This window comes from Sphaerodactylus townsendi, linkage group LG01 (genome assembly GCF_021028975.2).
Source record: "Sphaerodactylus townsendi isolate TG3544 linkage group LG01, MPM_Stown_v2.3, whole genome shotgun sequence".
NCBI lineage: Eukaryota > Metazoa > Chordata > Lepidosauria > Squamata > Sphaerodactylidae > Sphaerodactylus > Sphaerodactylus townsendi.
In genome coordinates, this window is record NC_059425.1 from 13,405,314 (window position 1) to 13,420,453 (window position 15,140).

Here is a 15,140-nt window from a genome sequence, read left to right on the forward strand (position 1 = left end):
GGCCCGGCGGAACAACTCCGTCTTGCAGGCCCTGCGGAACTCACCAAGATCCCACAGGGCCCGGGCAGCTGGTGGAAGAGTGTTCCACCAGGCTGGGGCCAGGGCCGTAAAGGTCCTGGCCCGCGTGGAGGCCAGCCGCATCACAGAGGGGCCGGGGACCAACAGTAAATTTGCCTCTGCCGAACACAGAGGGCGAGTAGGGGCATATGGGGCATATGGAGTAATGGGGTGTAATTTGTTTATGTGCTCCACTGGTTTTGTTGTTGTATGTTATGTTGTACACTGCCCAGAGCCCTTCGGGGGAGGGGCAGTATATAAAATCAACAATAAATAAAATAAATTTAAAAATCCCCAGATATTCCTGTCCCTTGGCTGTCCATGCCAGGTCCTACGTCTCGCCCACCTATCCCTCCCATAGCTGCTATGCAGAGCTGCGCTCAGGGCTTCGCCTCCATAACAAAGCCCAGCTTGTCTCCGTCCTCTCCTTGGAGAGATTGTCAAAACGTGTTAAATAATTGCTCTTTAATACTTCGGCCTCGGCGTCCCGGGCCCGTTGCTGGACAGTGCTGAGATAATGCCTGCCCCCCAGTCCCAAGAGGCCAGCAGGACAAAGGGGCAATTGTGTCCGGGAACAGCGCTGGGCCTTTGCTGATGCCAGCCTCCTTACCCTCTCTCCTTGTTTGATTGTTTTCCTGGTTCTTGGCAAGGGATTTACTGTCAAGGGCGCAACATTCCTGCCTTCACCCGAGTCCCACGGCTGGGCTCAGGGGGCTCCTAGCACAAGCCGGCCTGGCTGGAATCCGGAGCTGCAGGCAGAATTCATGCATCCACACTGCACAGTACGGGCACCATTTGAAACCATGCATGTGTCATGCAAATTGTCATGCACACAAAAACATTCACATGTGGGGGTGGGGGGTGGGGAAACATAATGTAGTTATAGAACAGTGGTGGCGAACCTATGGCACGGGTACCAGAGGTGGCACTCAGAGGCCTCTCTGTGGGCACGCGCGCACAGAGTTCATCATGTGGGGGAGAAATCCCCCCCCACACACATCTAGGCTGACCTGGGACGCTAGACTTGATGTGTGTGCACCTCAGCGAGCAGGATGGACTTGGCTGGTGTAACGAACTTGCCCCACCCTGAAGGGCTGGCGTACAGCAGGCCAAAGGGAGAAGGCCTTAGCAACAGCCAGAAAAAGAGAAAAAGGCTCCACAAGTAGAGAACCCACCTGTTTGAGGTGGAAAAGGTCCAATAACGTTTGGCAAAAGCTAGGGGGAGCTAGTATGCTTACAGCACGGAGAGTGAAGGCAGGGCTGATCGGAGTCTGTCAGAGAGCAGGAGCAGAGATGGGCAGTCTGTCAGCTCAGACAAGAGAAGGATTCTGACGCAAGCGGAGGAAGCTTGAGGGAGTGTGTGGAAGGCCCTGAGTCTTGGTGGAGTGTGAACCGCCGCTCAGGTGCATGGCAGCTAGCCTGCCCAGACATAGTCTGTCCGTCCCTCTGTTCTAAAACCCAGTCACCAGAAGTCCAGTCCTAAAGGGGGCATTTTTAGGCCCGAGTAGGGGACTGATAGGGTAGGTGGCTAGTGTGTGCCAGTCCTACCAGACTTAGACTTGGGGTATATGAACGAGAAAGGGGTGTGTGGAACAGAGACCATCTAGTGTCTGTGAGGTAACATCTCAAGAAATAAGTTTTTCTTTCTGTAACCGACAAGCTTTTGAAACCTCTCAAATCACCTGAGAAGCCTCTCTGTCAAGCCATAAATAAACATTTTCAGTTTTGTTCATTTAAAATCTGTTCCAGTGTTTCTTTCTGTCAGTGTCTGTGTTCCCCAGTCAGGGTGGTGTCCCTTTTACGTTACAGCTGGCGGGCCTGGTGCCTATGCTCCAGGTGGCTGCTGCCTGGGAGGAGAGGGGGCAGAGATGCTAGAGAGGCGCAGAGCGGCGCATGTGGGACTTGCTGGAGGCTACAGCAGGCTGGCCCCTGCTCGAGGGGGTTATTCAGGTTAAATTGCCGTGTTGGCACTTTGCGATAAATAAGTGGGTTCTGGGTTGCAATCTGGGCACTCGGTCTCGAAAAGGTTCGCCATCACTGTTATAGAATCATAGAGTTAGAAGAGACCACCAGGGCTATCAAGTCCAACCTCCTGCCCTGCGGGAACACACAATCAAGAAGAAGAAGAAGAAGAAGAAGGAGGAGGAGGAGGAGGAGGAGGAGGAGGAAGGGATGGAGGAGGAGGAGGAGGAGGAGGAGGAGGAGGAGTTGTTTGGATTTATATCCCCCCTTTCTCTCCTGCAAAGCACTCCTGACATATGATCATCCAGCCTCTGTTTAAAAACCTCCAAAGAAGGAGACTCCACCAATCTCCAAGGCAGTGCATTCCACTGTCGAACAGCCCTGACCGTCAGAAAGTTCTTCCTAATGTTTAGGTGGAATCTCTTTTCCTGCACCTTGACCCCATTATTCCAGGTCCTAGTCTCTGAGGCAGAAGAAAACAAGCTTGCTCTGTCTTCAATGAGACAGCCCTTCAAATATTTAAACATGGCTATCATGTCCTCCCTTAACCTCCACTTTTCCAGACTCAGCATCCCCAGCTCCCTAAGTCACTGTTCGCAGGGCATCGTTGTTGTTGTTGTTGTTAATTTGATATACCGCCCTATCCCCGAAGGGCTCAGGGCAGTGCACAACATAAAAACGTCATATATAAAACCATCACAATATTGCTATCATAAATACAGTTAAAAACAACAATTATTTCCTAACACAGCGTCCCACGAAACCCTTGCTTAAACCCTCCCAAGAAAAGACAGTGGGTCCCGATGGTGTTAGGGATCCATATGGACCAGGGGGGAGGGGGCACCCTCAGTGGCTGGCCTCCCCAAAAGCCCTGTGGAACAACTCAGTCTTACAGGCCCTGTGGAACTCTCCAAGATCCTGCAGGGCCCGGACAGCTGGAGGGAGAGCGTTCCACCAGGCAGGGGCCAGAGCTGTAAAGGCCCTGGCCCGAGTGGAGGCCAGCCGCGTCATTGAGGCATGGATTCCATTTGGGTCAATTATAGGGTTACCAGCTTCCAAGTAGTATCTGCACATCCCGAGGAACCACACTGGATCTCCACATTGCAGATCAATTGGGAGGGAGAACAGAGTGTAGCCTCGATGGCATTACACCTTGCTAAGGTCTCTCCCCTCATTAAACCCTGCCCTCTCCGAGTTTCACTAAAAAAATCTCCCAAGGATTTCCCAACTAGGAGGTGGCGAAGCTAATCATCCCAGAATGTTTAAAGTGCTAGAGGCAGCGGTTGTAGCCAGAAACCTCCAGTTCAGTCTCAAATTTCTCGGCAGCCCCCATGTTCAAATGGATCTTATGACCTTTCGCGAGAGCCAGTGTGGTGTAGTAGGTAAGAATATAGTATTATGATTTCGGAGACCCGGTATAAAATTTTCAGCCACCCTCTGTGAGAACCTGTATATGAAACCCTTATGTTCTGAGTCAGGTTGTCTCTTTGCCTTCCTTCCTGGGACTCTTTAGTTTGGAGAGGAGACGTCTGAGGGGGGATATGATTGAAGTCTATAAAATTATGCATGGGGTAGAAAATGTGGACAGAGAGAATTTTTTCTCTCTTTCTCACAATACTAGAACCAGGGGGCATTCATTGAAAATGCTGTGGGGAAGAATTAGGACTAATAAAAGGAAACGCTTCTTCACGTAACGTGTGATTGGTGTTTGGAATATGCTGCCACAGGAGGTGGTGATGGCCACTAACCTGGATAGCTTTAAAAAGGGCTTGGACAGATTTATGGAGGAGAAGTCAATCTATGGCGACCAATCTTGATCCTCCTTGATCTGAGATTGCAAATGCCTTAGCAGACCAGGTGCTCAGGAGCAGCAGCAGCAGAAGGCCATTGCTTTCAAATCCTGCACGTGAGCTCCCAAAGGCACCTGGTGGGCCACTGCGAGTAGCAGAGTGCTGGACTAGATGGACTCTGGTCTGATCCAGCAGGCTTGTTCTTATGTTCTTATGTCCTTAGGATTCCCAGCTTATTTTCACTTCCTCCGCAGGCTCTCACTTTCAAATTCTTAGCTGGACCCAAAGAACAGGATGACCAAGTTACATTTGGCAGAACAACATGTAACACTCGGCACATGAGGGTAAAAGGGGTTTTTTTAGAAGAAGAATTTTGGATTTATACCTCGTGTTTCTCTCTTGTAAGGAGACTCAAAGCGGCTTAACATCTCAACATCCTCTTTAGAGTCGATTTTAAGATTCTGATCAATTTTATTGATTTATTTTAATTAATTTTATAATGGGGTATGATTATTGGTATTTTATTCTTTTTTTTAGACCAGTTGCTGCTATTATTGGTTATTTTTGGTCATTGATTGTTAAAAGTACCTATCTACCTTGACGCCCCCAAATTTAAATCACCAACAGGGGAGGGGGTTGCAACTCCTCTTTTGTACATCTGTGTAACAATACCTACGTTTATTTCATTTATAAACCCCCTCCCCCATCTCCCCTGTGGGAATCATGGCCCTTCCATTTATTATCCCAACAACAATCCTGCAAGGTAGGTTAGGTTGAGAAGATTTGACTGGCCCAAAATCACTCAGCATTTGAACCCAGGCTTTCCAGATCCACTCTCAAGTTTCTTGCACTCAGGAATTTGCATTTGAAAATCACCATTTCGAAATCAGCAAAAAAAAAAATTTGTCCAGCAGGGGGTGCCCTTGTAAGTAACGATGCCACCACAACCCTATGGAAAAGGGGGATGCAGGAATGGATGGACCACTATCTCGTGTTTTTAGCCGTTGCCTTCTCCCCCACCCCATGAGATCTCCCAGGACCAAGGACTCACCTTTCGAAGAGATGTCTGAGGATGAGTAAGAGGATGGCCAACGGGAAGGTGATATAGAGATCAGAGGGCTTGGCGTGAATCTCCCCATCTCGGTCTTGGAGTTGCGCCCAGGTTAAGTTTGCTGGCAACCAGAGCCGGTCCCACCAGAAGTAGTTGTATAAAGTCTGGAACATCCTGCAAAAAACAGAGATGACGGTTAGGAAGGAGCCGGTTTTGACTGAAAGAGGAAGCACAAAAACGAGGCACGCTTTCTTCCCAGTAAACTGCCTTTGCTGTGGTGCGCCCATGGAGAAAAATAATTGCTAAGACTCCTCCATTCTCAAAGAACCTCAAAGTCAACCAAACAGCGGCACACGAACATTCATGTAGGGTAAAAATTCGGAGCCGAGGAGGTGGAGACAGGCATTTGGGAACAACAGGCGTTTTCATTTTTTTGTGTGTGGGCCATTTTTGGCCCCGCACTGCTTTGGCTCACTTCCTGATTTTTGCACGCATCTTGGTGCTTTTAATTTTCACTTCTTCCGAGACCGCTTTTACCTTCATCTTTTGAAAAAAGCTTTCTGGCTGTTTTTTTTTTTTTTTTGTAATAAGTCTTTATTGAATTTCCACCAGTATATTACAATACAGTCCAAATCCATTCCAAAACACCAAGCAACCTATCTATCGCCCATAAAACCATTATACACAATTTACACAACCGTAAACAACAAAACAAACAAAAAATGGTACACATCTGGTTCACTTCTTACTAGCCTCACATTTTCGTCCTAATGTAATTTCTAACAATCCTTAGTCTAGATCAGTGGTGGTGAACCTTTGGCACTCCAGATGTTATGGACTACAATTCCCATCAGCCCCTGCCATGGGGGGGGGGGGGTGGGGGGGGGGGGGGGTGGGGGGGGGGGGGGGTGGGGGGGGGGGGGGGTGGGGGGGGGGGGGGGTGGGGGGGGGGGGGGGTGGGGGGGGGGGGGGGTGGGGGGGGGGGGGGGTGGGGGGGGGGGGGGGTGGGGGGGGGGGGGGGTGGGGGGGGGGGGGGGTGGGGGGGGGGGGGGGTGGGGGGGGGGGGGGGTGGGGGGGGGGGGGGGTGGGGGGGGGGGGGGGTGGGGGGGGGGGGGGGTGGGGGGGGGGGGGGGTGGGGGGGGGGGGGGGTGGGGGGGGGGGGGGGTGGGGGGGGGGGGGGGTGGGGGGGGGGGGGGGTGGGGGGGGGGGGGGGTGGGGGGGGGGGGGGGTGGGGGGGGGGGGGGGTGGGGGGGGGGGGGGGTGGGGGGGGGGGGGGGTGGGGGGGGGGGGGGGTGGGGGGGGGGGGGGGTGGGGGGGGGGGGGGGTGGGGGGGGGGGGGGGTGGGGGGGGGGGGGGGTGGGGGGGGGGGGGGGTGGGGGGGGGGGGGGGTGGGGGGGGGGGGGGGTGGGGGGGGGGGGGGGTGGGGGGGGGGGGGGGTGGGGGGGGGGGGGGGTGGGGGGGGGGGGGGGTGGGGGGGGGGGGGGGTGGGGGGGGGGGGGGGTGGGGGGGGGGGGGGGTGGGGGGGGGGGGGGGTGGGGGGGGGGGGGGGTGGGGGGGGGGGGGGGTGGGGGGGGGGGGGGGTGGGGGGGGGGGGGGGTGGGGGGGGGGGGGGGTGGGGGGGGGGGGGGGTGGGGGGGGGGGGGGGTGGGGGGGGGGGGGGGTGGGGGGGGGGGGGGGTGGGGGGGGGGGGGGGTGGGGGGGGGGGGGGGTGGGGGGGGGGGGGGGTGGGGGGGGGGGGGGGTGGGGGGGGGGGGGGGTGGGGGGGGGGGGGGGTGGGGGGGGGGGGGGGTGGGGGGGGGGGGGGGTGGGGGGGGGGGGGGGTGGGGGGGGGGGGGGGTGGGGGGGGGGGGGGGTGGGGGGGGGGGGGGGTGGGGGGGGGGGGGGGTGGGGGGGGGGGGGGGTGGGGGGGGGGGGGGGTGGGGGGGGGGGGGGGTGGGGGGGGGGGGGGGTGGGGGGGGGGGGGGGTGGGGGGGGGGGGGGGTGGGGGGGGGGGGGGGTGGGGGGGGGGGGGGGTGGGGGGGGGGGGGGGTGGGGGGGGGGGGGGGTGGGGGGGGGGGGGGGTGGGGGGGGGGGGGGGTGGGGGGGGGGGGGGGTGGGGGGGGGGGGGGGTGGGGGGGGGGGGGGGTGGGGGGGGGGGGGGGTGGGGGGGGGGGGGGGTGGGGGGGGGGGGGGGTGGGGGGGGGGGGGGGTGGGGGGGGGGGGGGGTGGGGGGGGGGGGGGGTGGGGGGGGGGGGGGGTGGGGGGGGGGGGGGGTGGGGGGGGGGGGGGGTGGGGGGGGGGGGGGGTGGGGGGGGGGGGGGGTGGGGGGGGGGGGGGGTGGGGGGGGGGGGGGGTGGGGGGGGGGGGGGGTGGGGGGGGGGGGGGGTGGGGGGGGGGGGGGGTGGGGGGGGGGGGGGGTGGGGGGGGGGGGGGGTGGGGGGGGGGGGGGGTGGGGGGGGGGGGGGGTGGGGGGGGGGGGGGGTGGGGGGGGGGGGGGGTGGGGGGGGGGGGGGGTGGGGGGGGGGGGGGGTGGGGGGGGGGGGGGGTGGGGGGGGGGGGGGGTGGGGGGGGGGGGGGGTGGGGGGGGGGGGGGGTGGGGGGGGGGGGGGGTGGGGGGGGGGGGGGGTGGGGGGGGGGGGGGGTGGGGGGGGGGGGGGGTGGGGGGGGGGGGGGGTGGGGGGGGGGGGGGGTGGGGGGGGGGGGGGGTGGGGGGGGGGGGGGGTGGGGGGGGGGGGGGGTGGGGGGGGGGGGGGGTGGGGGGGGGGGGGGGTGGGGGGGGGGGGGGGTGGGGGGGGGGGGGGGTGGGGGGGGGGGGGGGTGGGGGGGGGGGGGGGTGGGGGGGGGGGGGGGTGGGGGGGGGGGGGGGTGGGGGGGGGGGGGGGTGGGGGGGGGGGGGGGTGGGGGGGGGGGGGGGTGGGGGGGGGGGGGGGTGGGGGGGGGGGGGGGTGGGGGGGGGGGGGGGTGGGGGGGGGGGGGGGTGGGGGGGGGGGGGGGTGGGGGGGGGGGGGGGTGGGGGGGGGGGGGGGTGGGGGGGGGGGGGGGTGGGGGGGGGGGGGGGTGGGGGGGGGGGGGGGTGGGGGGGGGGGGGGGTGGGGGGGGGGGGGGGTGGGGGGGGGGGGGGGTGGGGGGGGGGGGGGGTGGGGGGGGGGGGGGGTGGGGGGGGGGGGGGGTGGGGGGGGGGGGGGGTGGGGGGGGGGGGGGGTGGGGGGGGGGGGGGGTGGGGGGGGGGGGGGGTGGGGGGGGGGGGGGGTGGGGGGGGGGGGGGGTGGGGGGGGGGGGGGGTGGGGGGGGGGGGGGGTGGGGGGGGGGGGGGGTGGGGGGGGGGGGGGGTGGGGGGGGGGGGGGGTGGGGGGGGGGGGGGGTGGGGGGGGGGGGGGGTGGGGGGGGGGGGGGGTGGGGGGGGGGGGGGGTGGGGGGGGGGGGGGGTGGGGGGGGGGGGGGGTGGGGGGGGGGGGGGGTGGGGGGGGGGGGGGGTGGGGGGGGGGGGGGGTGGGGGGGGGGGGGGGTGGGGGGGGGGGGGGGTGGGGGGGGGGGGGGGTGGGGGGGGGGGGGGGTGGGGGGGGGGGGGGGTGGGGGGGGGGGGGGGTGGGGGGGGGGGGGGGTGGGGGGGGGGGGGGGTGGGGGGGGGGGGGGGTGGGGGGGGGGGGGGGTGGGGGGGGGGGGGGGTGGGGGGGGGGGGGGGTGGGGGGGGGGGGGGGTGGGGGGGGGGGGGGGTGGGGGGGGGGGGGGGTGGGGGGGGGGGGGGGTGGGGGGGGGGGGGGGTGGGGGGGGGGGGGGGTGGGGGGGGGGGGGGGTGGGGGGGGGGGGGGGTGGGGGGGGGGGGGGGTGGGGGGGGGGGGGGGTGGGGGGGGGGGGGGGTGGGGGGGGGGGGGGGTGGGGGGGGGGGGGGGTGGGGGGGGGGGGGGGTGGGGGGGGGGGGGGGTGGGGGGGGGGGGGGGTGGGGGGGGGGGGGGGTGGGGGGGGGGGGGGGTGGGGGGGGGGGGGGGTGGGGGGGGGGGGGGGTGGGGGGGGGGGGGGGTGGGGGGGGGGGGGGGTGGGGGGGGGGGGGGGTGGGGGGGGGGGGGGGTGGGGGGGGGGGGGGGTGGGGGGGGGGGGGGGTGGGGGGGGGGGGGGGTGGGGGGGGGGGGGGGTGGGGGGGGGGGGGGGTGGGGGGGGGGGGGGGTGGGGGGGGGGGGGGGTGGGGGGGGGGGGGGGTGGGGGGGGGGGGGGGTGGGGGGGGGGGGGGGTGGGGGGGGGGGGGGGTGGGGGGGGGGGGGGGTGGGGGGGGGGGGGGGTGGGGGGGGGGGGGGGTGGGGGGGGGGGGGGGTGGGGGGGGGGGGGGGTGGGGGGGGGGGGGGGTGGGGGGGGGGGGGGGTGGGGGGGGGGGGGGGTGGGGGGGGGGGGGGGTGGGGGGGGGGGGGGGTGGGGGGGGGGGGGGGTGGGGGGGGGGGGGGGTGGGGGGGGGGGGGGGTGGGGGGGGGGGGGGGTGGGGGGGGGGGGGGGTGGGGGGGGGGGGGGGTGGGGGGGGGGGGGGGTGGGGGGGGGGGGGGGTGGGGGGGGGGGGGGGTGGGGGGGGGGGGGGGTGGGGGGGGGGGGGGGTGGGGGGGGGGGGGGGTGGGGGGGGGGGGGGGTGGGGGGGGGGGGGGGTGGGGGGGGGGGGGGGTGGGGGGGGGGGGGGGTGGGGGGGGGGGGGGGTGGGGGGGGGGGGGGGTGGGGGGGGGGGGGGGTGGGGGGGGGGGGGGGTGGGGGGGGGGGGGGGTGGGGGGGGGGGGGGGTGGGGGGGGGGGGGGGTGGGGGGGGGGGGGGGTGGGGGGGGGGGGGGGTGGGGGGGGGGGGGGGTGGGGGGGGGGGGGGGTGGGGGGGGGGGGGGGTGGGGGGGGGGGGGGGTGGGGGGGGGGGGGGGTGGGGGGGGGGGGGGGTGGGGGGGGGGGGGGGTGGGGGGGGGGGGGGGTGGGGGGGGGGGGGGGTGGGGGGGGGGGGGGGTGGGGGGGGGGGGGGGTGGGGGGGGGGGGGGGTGGGGGGGGGGGGGGGTGGGGGGGGGGGGGGGTGGGGGGGGGGGGGGGTGGGGGGGGGGGGGGGTGGGGGGGGGGGGGGGTGGGGGGGGGGGGGGGTGGGGGGGGGGGGGGGTGGGGGGGGGGGGGGGTGGGGGGGGGGGGGGGTGGGGGGGGGGGGGGGTGGGGGGGGGGGGGGGTGGGGGGGGGGGGGGGTGGGGGGGGGGGGGGGTGGGGGGGGGGGGGGGTGGGGGGGGGGGGGGGTGGGGGGGGGGGGGGGTGGGGGGGGGGGGGGGTGGGGGGGGGGGGGGGTGGGGGGGGGGGGGGGTGGGGGGGGGGGGGGGTGGGGGGGGGGGGGGGTGGGGGGGGGGGGGGGTGGGGGGGGGGGGGGGTGGGGGGGGGGGGGGGTGGGGGGGGGGGGGGGTGGGGGGGGGGGGGGGTGGGGGGGGGGGGGGGTGGGGGGGGGGGGGGGTGGGGGGGGGGGGGGGTGGGGGGGGGGGGGGGTGGGGGGGGGGGGGGGTGGGGGGGGGGGGGGGTGGGGGGGGGGGGGGGTGGGGGGGGGGGGGGGTGGGGGGGGGGGGGGGTGGGGGGGGGGGGGGGTGGGGGGGGGGGGGGGTGGGGGGGGGGGGGGGTGGGGGGGGGGGGGGGTGGGGGGGGGGGGGGGTGGGGGGGGGGGGGGGTGGGGGGGGGGGGGGGTGGGGGGGGGGGGGGGTGGGGGGGGGGGGGGGTGGGGGGGGGGGGGGGTGGGGGGGGGGGGGGGTGGGGGGGGGGGGGGGTGGGGGGGGGGGGGGGTGGGGGGGGGGGGGGGTGGGGGGGGGGGGGGGTGGGGGGGGGGGGGGGTGGGGGGGGGGGGGGGTGGGGGGGGGGGGGGGTGGGGGGGGGGGGGGGTGGGGGGGGGGGGGGGTGGGGGGGGGGGGGGGTGGGGGGGGGGGGGGGTGGGGGGGGGGGGGGGTGGGGGGGGGGGGGGGTGGGGGGGGGGGGGGGTGGGGGGGGGGGGGGGTGGGGGGGGGGGGGGGTGGGGGGGGGGGGGGGTGGGGGGGGGGGGGGGTGGGGGGGGGGGGGGGTGGGGGGGGGGGGGGGTGGGGGGGGGGGGGGGTGGGGGGGGGGGGGGGTGGGGGGGGGGGGGGGTGGGGGGGGGGGGGGGTGGGGGGGGGGGGGGGTGGGGGGGGGGGGGGGTGGGGGGGGGGGGGGGTGGGGGGGGGGGGGGGTGGGGGGGGGGGGGGGTGGGGGGGGGGGGGGGTGGGGGGGGGGGGGGGTGGGGGGGGGGGGGGGTGGGGGGGGGGGGGGGTGGGGGGGGGGGGGGGTGGGGGGGGGGGGGGGTGGGGGGGGGGGGGGGTGGGGGGGGGGGGGGGTGGGGGGGGGGGGGGGTGGGGGGGGGGGGGGGTGGGGGGGGGGGGGGGTGGGGGGGGGGGGGGGTGGGGGGGGGGGGGGGTGGGGGGGGGGGGGGGTGGGGGGGGGGGGGGGTGGGGGGGGGGGGGGGTGGGGGGGGGGGGGGGTGGGGGGGGGGGGGGGTGGGGGGGGGGGGGGGTGGGGGGGGGGGGGGGTGGGGGGGGGGGGGGGTGGGGGGGGGGGGGGGTGGGGGGGGGGGGGGGTGGGGGGGGGGGGGGGTGGGGGGGGGGGGGGGTGGGGGGGGGGGGGGGTGGGGGGGGGGGGGGGTGGGGGGGGGGGGGGGTGGGGGGGGGGGGGGGTGGGGGGGGGGGGGGGTGGGGGGGGGGGGGGGTGGGGGGGGGGGGGGGTGGGGGGGGGGGGGGGTGGGGGGGGGGGGGGGTGGGGGGGGGGGGGGGTGGGGGGGGGGGGGGGTGGGGGGGGGGGGGGGTGGGGGGGGGGGGGGGTGGGGGGGGGGGGGGGTGGGGGGGGGGGGGGGTGGGGGGGGGGGGGGGTGGGGGGGGGGGGGGGTGGGGGGGGGGGGGGGTGGGGGGGGGGGGGGGTGGGGGGGGGGGGGGGTGGGGGGGGGGGGGGGTGGGGGGGGGGGGGGGTGGGGGGGGGGGGGGGTGGGGGGGGGGGGGGGTGGGGGGGGGGGGGGGTGGGGGGGGGGGGGGGTGGGGGGGGGGGGGGGTGGGGGGGGGGGGGGGTGGGGGGGGGGGGGGGTGGGGGGGGGGGGGGGTGGGGGGGGGGGGGGGTGGGGGGGGGGGGGGGTGGGGGGGGGGGGGGGTGGGGGGGGGGGGGGGTGGGGGGGGGGGGGGGTGGGGGGGGGGGGGGGTGGGGGGGGGGGGGGGTGGGGGGGGGGGGGGGTGGGGGGGGGGGGGGGTGGGGGGGGGGGGGGGTGGGGGGGGGGGGGGGTGGGGGGGGGGGGGGGTGGGGGGGGGGGGGGGTGGGGGGGGGGGGGGGTGGGGGGGGGGGGGGGTGGGGGGGGGGGGGGGTGGGGGGGGGGGGGGGTGGGGGGGGGGGGGGGTGGGGGGGGGGGGGGGTGGGGGGGGGGGGGGGTGGGGGGGGGGGGGGGTGGGGGGGGGGGGGGGTGGGGGGGGGGGGGGGTGGGGGGGGGGGGGGGTGGGGGGGGGGGGGGGTGGGGGGGGGGGGGGGTGGGGGGGGGGGGGGGTGGGGGGGGGGGGGGGTGGGGGGGGGGGGGGGTGGGGGGGGGGGGGGGTGGGGGGGGGGGGGGGTGGGGGGGGGGGGGGGTGGGGGGGGGGGGGGGTGGGGGGGGGGGGGGGTGGGGGGGGGGGGGGGTGGGGGGGGGGGGGGGTGGGGGGGGGGGGGGGTGGGGGGGGGGGGGGGTGGGGGGGGGGGGGGGTGGGGGGGGGGGGGGGTGGGGGGGGGGGGGGGTGGGGGGGGGGGGGGGTGGGGGGGGGGGGGGGTGGGGGGGGGGGGGGGTGGGGGGGGGGGGGGGTGGGGGGGGGGGGGGGTGGGGGGGGGGGGGGGTGGGGGGGGGGGGGGGTGGGGGGGGGGGGGGGTGGGGGGGGGGGGGGGTGGGGGGGGGGGGGGGTGGGGGGGGGGGGGGGTGGGGGGGGGGGGGGGTGGGGGGGGGGGGGGGTGGGGGGGGGGGGGGGTGGGGGGGGGGGGGGGTGGGGGGGGGGGGGGGTGGGGGGGGGGGGGGGTGGGGGGGGGGGGGGGTGGGGGGGGGGGGGGGTGGGGGGGGGGGGGGGTGGGGGGGGGGGGGGGTGGGGGGGGGGGGGGGTGGGGGGGGGGGGGGGTGGGGGGGGGGGGGGGTGGGGGGGGGGGGGGGTGGGGGGGGGGGGGGGTGGGGGGGGGGGGGGGTGGGGGGGGGGGGGGGTGGGGGGGGGGGGGGGTGGGGGGGGGGGGGGGTGGGGGGGGGGGGGGGTGGGGGGGGGGGGGGGTGGGGGGGGGGGGGGGTGGGGGGGGGGGGGGGTGGGGGGGGGGGGGGGTGGGGGGGGGGGGGGGTGGGGGGGGGGGGGGGTGGGGGGGGGGGGGGGTGGGGGGGGGGGGGGGTGGGGGGGGGGGGGGGTGGGGGGGGGGGGGGGTGGGGGGGGGGGGGGGTGGGGGGGGGGGGGGGTGGGGGGGGGGGGGGGTGGGGGGGGGGGGGGGTGGGGGGGGGGGGGGGTGGGGGGGGGGGGGGGTGGGGGGGGGGGGGGGTGGGGGGGGGGGGGGGTGGGGGGGGGGGGGGGTGGGGGGGGGGGGGGGTGGGGGGGGGGGGGGGTGGGGGGGGGGGGGGGTGGGGGGGGGGGGGGGTGGGGGGGGGGGGGGGTGGGGGGGGGGGGGGGTGGGGGGGGGGGGGGGTGGGGGGGGGGGGGGGTGGGGGGGGGGGGGGGTGGGGGGGGGGGGGGGTGGGGGGGGGGGGGGGTGGGGGGGGGGGGGGGTGGGGGGGGGGGGGGGTGGGGGGGGGGGGGGGTGGGGGGGGGGGGGGGTGGGGGGGGGGGGGGGTGGGGGGGGGGGGGGGTGGGGGGGGGGGGGGGTGGGGGGGGGGGGGGGTGGGGGGGGGGGGGGGTGGGGGGGGGGGGGGGTGGGGGGGGGGGGGGGTGGGGGGGGGGGGGGGTGGGGGGGGGGGGGGGTGGGGGGGGGGGGGGGTGGGGGGGGGGGGGGGTGGGGGGGGGGGGGGGTGGGGGGGGGGGGGGGTGGGGGGGGGGGGGGGTGGGGGGGGGGGGGGGTGGGGGGGGGGGGGGGTGGGGGGGGGGGGGGGTGGGGGGGGGGGGGGGTGGGGGGGGGGGGGGGTGGGGGGGGGGGGGGGTGGGGGGGGGGGGGGGTGGGGGGGGGGGGGGGTGGGGGGGGGGGGGGGTGGGGGGGGGGGGGGGTGGGGGGGGGGGGGGGTGGGGGGGGGGGGGGGTGGGGGGGGGGGGGGGTGGGGGGGGGGGGGGGTGGGGGGGGGGGGGGGTGGGGGGGGGGGGGGGTGGGGGGGGGGGGGGGTGGGGGGGGGGGGGGGTGGGGGGGGGGGGGGGTGGGGGGGGGGGGGGGTGGGGGGGGGGGGGGGTGGGGGGGGGGGGGGGTGGGGGGGGGGGGGGGTGGGGGGGGGGGGGGGTGGGGGGGGGGGGGGGTGGGGGGGGGGGGGGGTGGGGGGGGGGGGGGGTGGGGGGGGGGGGGGGTGGGGGGGGGGGGGGGTGGGGGGGGGGGGGGGTGGGGGGGGGGGGGGGTGGGGGGGGGGGGGGGTGGGGGGGGGGGGGGGTGGGGGGGGGGGGGGGTGGGGGGGGGGGGGGGTGGGGGGGGGGGGGGGTGGGGGGGGGGGGGGGTGGGGGGGGGGGGGGGTGGGGGGGGGGGGGGGTGGGGGGGGGGGGGGGTGGGGGGGGGGGGGGGTGGGGGGGGGGGGGGGTGGGGGGGGGGGGGGGTGGGGGGGGGGGGGGGTGGGGGGGGGGGGGGGTGGGGGGGGGGGGGGGTGGGGGGGGGGGGGGGTGGGGGGGGGGGGGGGTGGGGGGGGGGGGGGGTGGGGGGGGGGGGGGGTGGGGGGGGGGGGGGGTGGGGGGGGGGGGGGGTGGGGGGGGGGGGGGGTGGGGGGGGGGGGGGGTGGGGGGGGGGGGGGGTGGGGGGGGGGGGGGGTGGGGGGGGGGGGGGGTGGGGGGGGGGGGGGGTGGGGGGGGGGGGGGGTGGGGGGGGGGGGGGGTGGGGGGGGGGGGGGGTGGGGGGGGGGGGGGGTGGGGGGGGGGGGGGGTGGGGGGGGGGGGGGGTGGGGGGGGGGGGGGGTGGGGGGGGGGGGGGGTGGGGGGGGGGGGGGGTGGGGGGGGGGGGGGGTGGGGGGGGGGGGGGGTGGGGGGGGGGGGGGGTGGGGGGGGGGGGGGGTGGGGGGGGGGGGGGGTGGGGGGGGGGGGGGGTGGGGGGGGGGGGGGGTGGGGGGGGGGGGGGGTGGGGGGGGGGGGGGGTGGGGGGGGGGGGGGGTGGGGGGGGGGGGGGGTGGGGGGGGGGGGGGGTGGGGGGGGGGGGGGGTGGGGGGGGGGGGGGGTGGGGGGGGGG

General features: G+C 76.7%; 1 protein-coding gene across 2 annotated transcripts in view; it reads right to left on the reverse strand.

Annotated features, from left to right (window-relative positions):
* CERS2 (ceramide synthase 2) overlaps positions 1–15,140 on the reverse strand; it is a 93,249-nt gene that overhangs the window by 17,424 nt on the left and 60,685 nt on the right. For both annotated transcript variants that reach the window (XM_048511196.1, XM_048511187.1), the window contains exon 2: positions 4,861–5,034. In XM_048511196.1, coding sequence (XP_048367153.1) covers positions 4,861–5,033 — 173 coding nt within the window. In that variant the 5' untranslated portion in view covers position 5,034. The remainder of the gene's footprint in view (positions 1–4,860; positions 5,035–15,140) is intronic.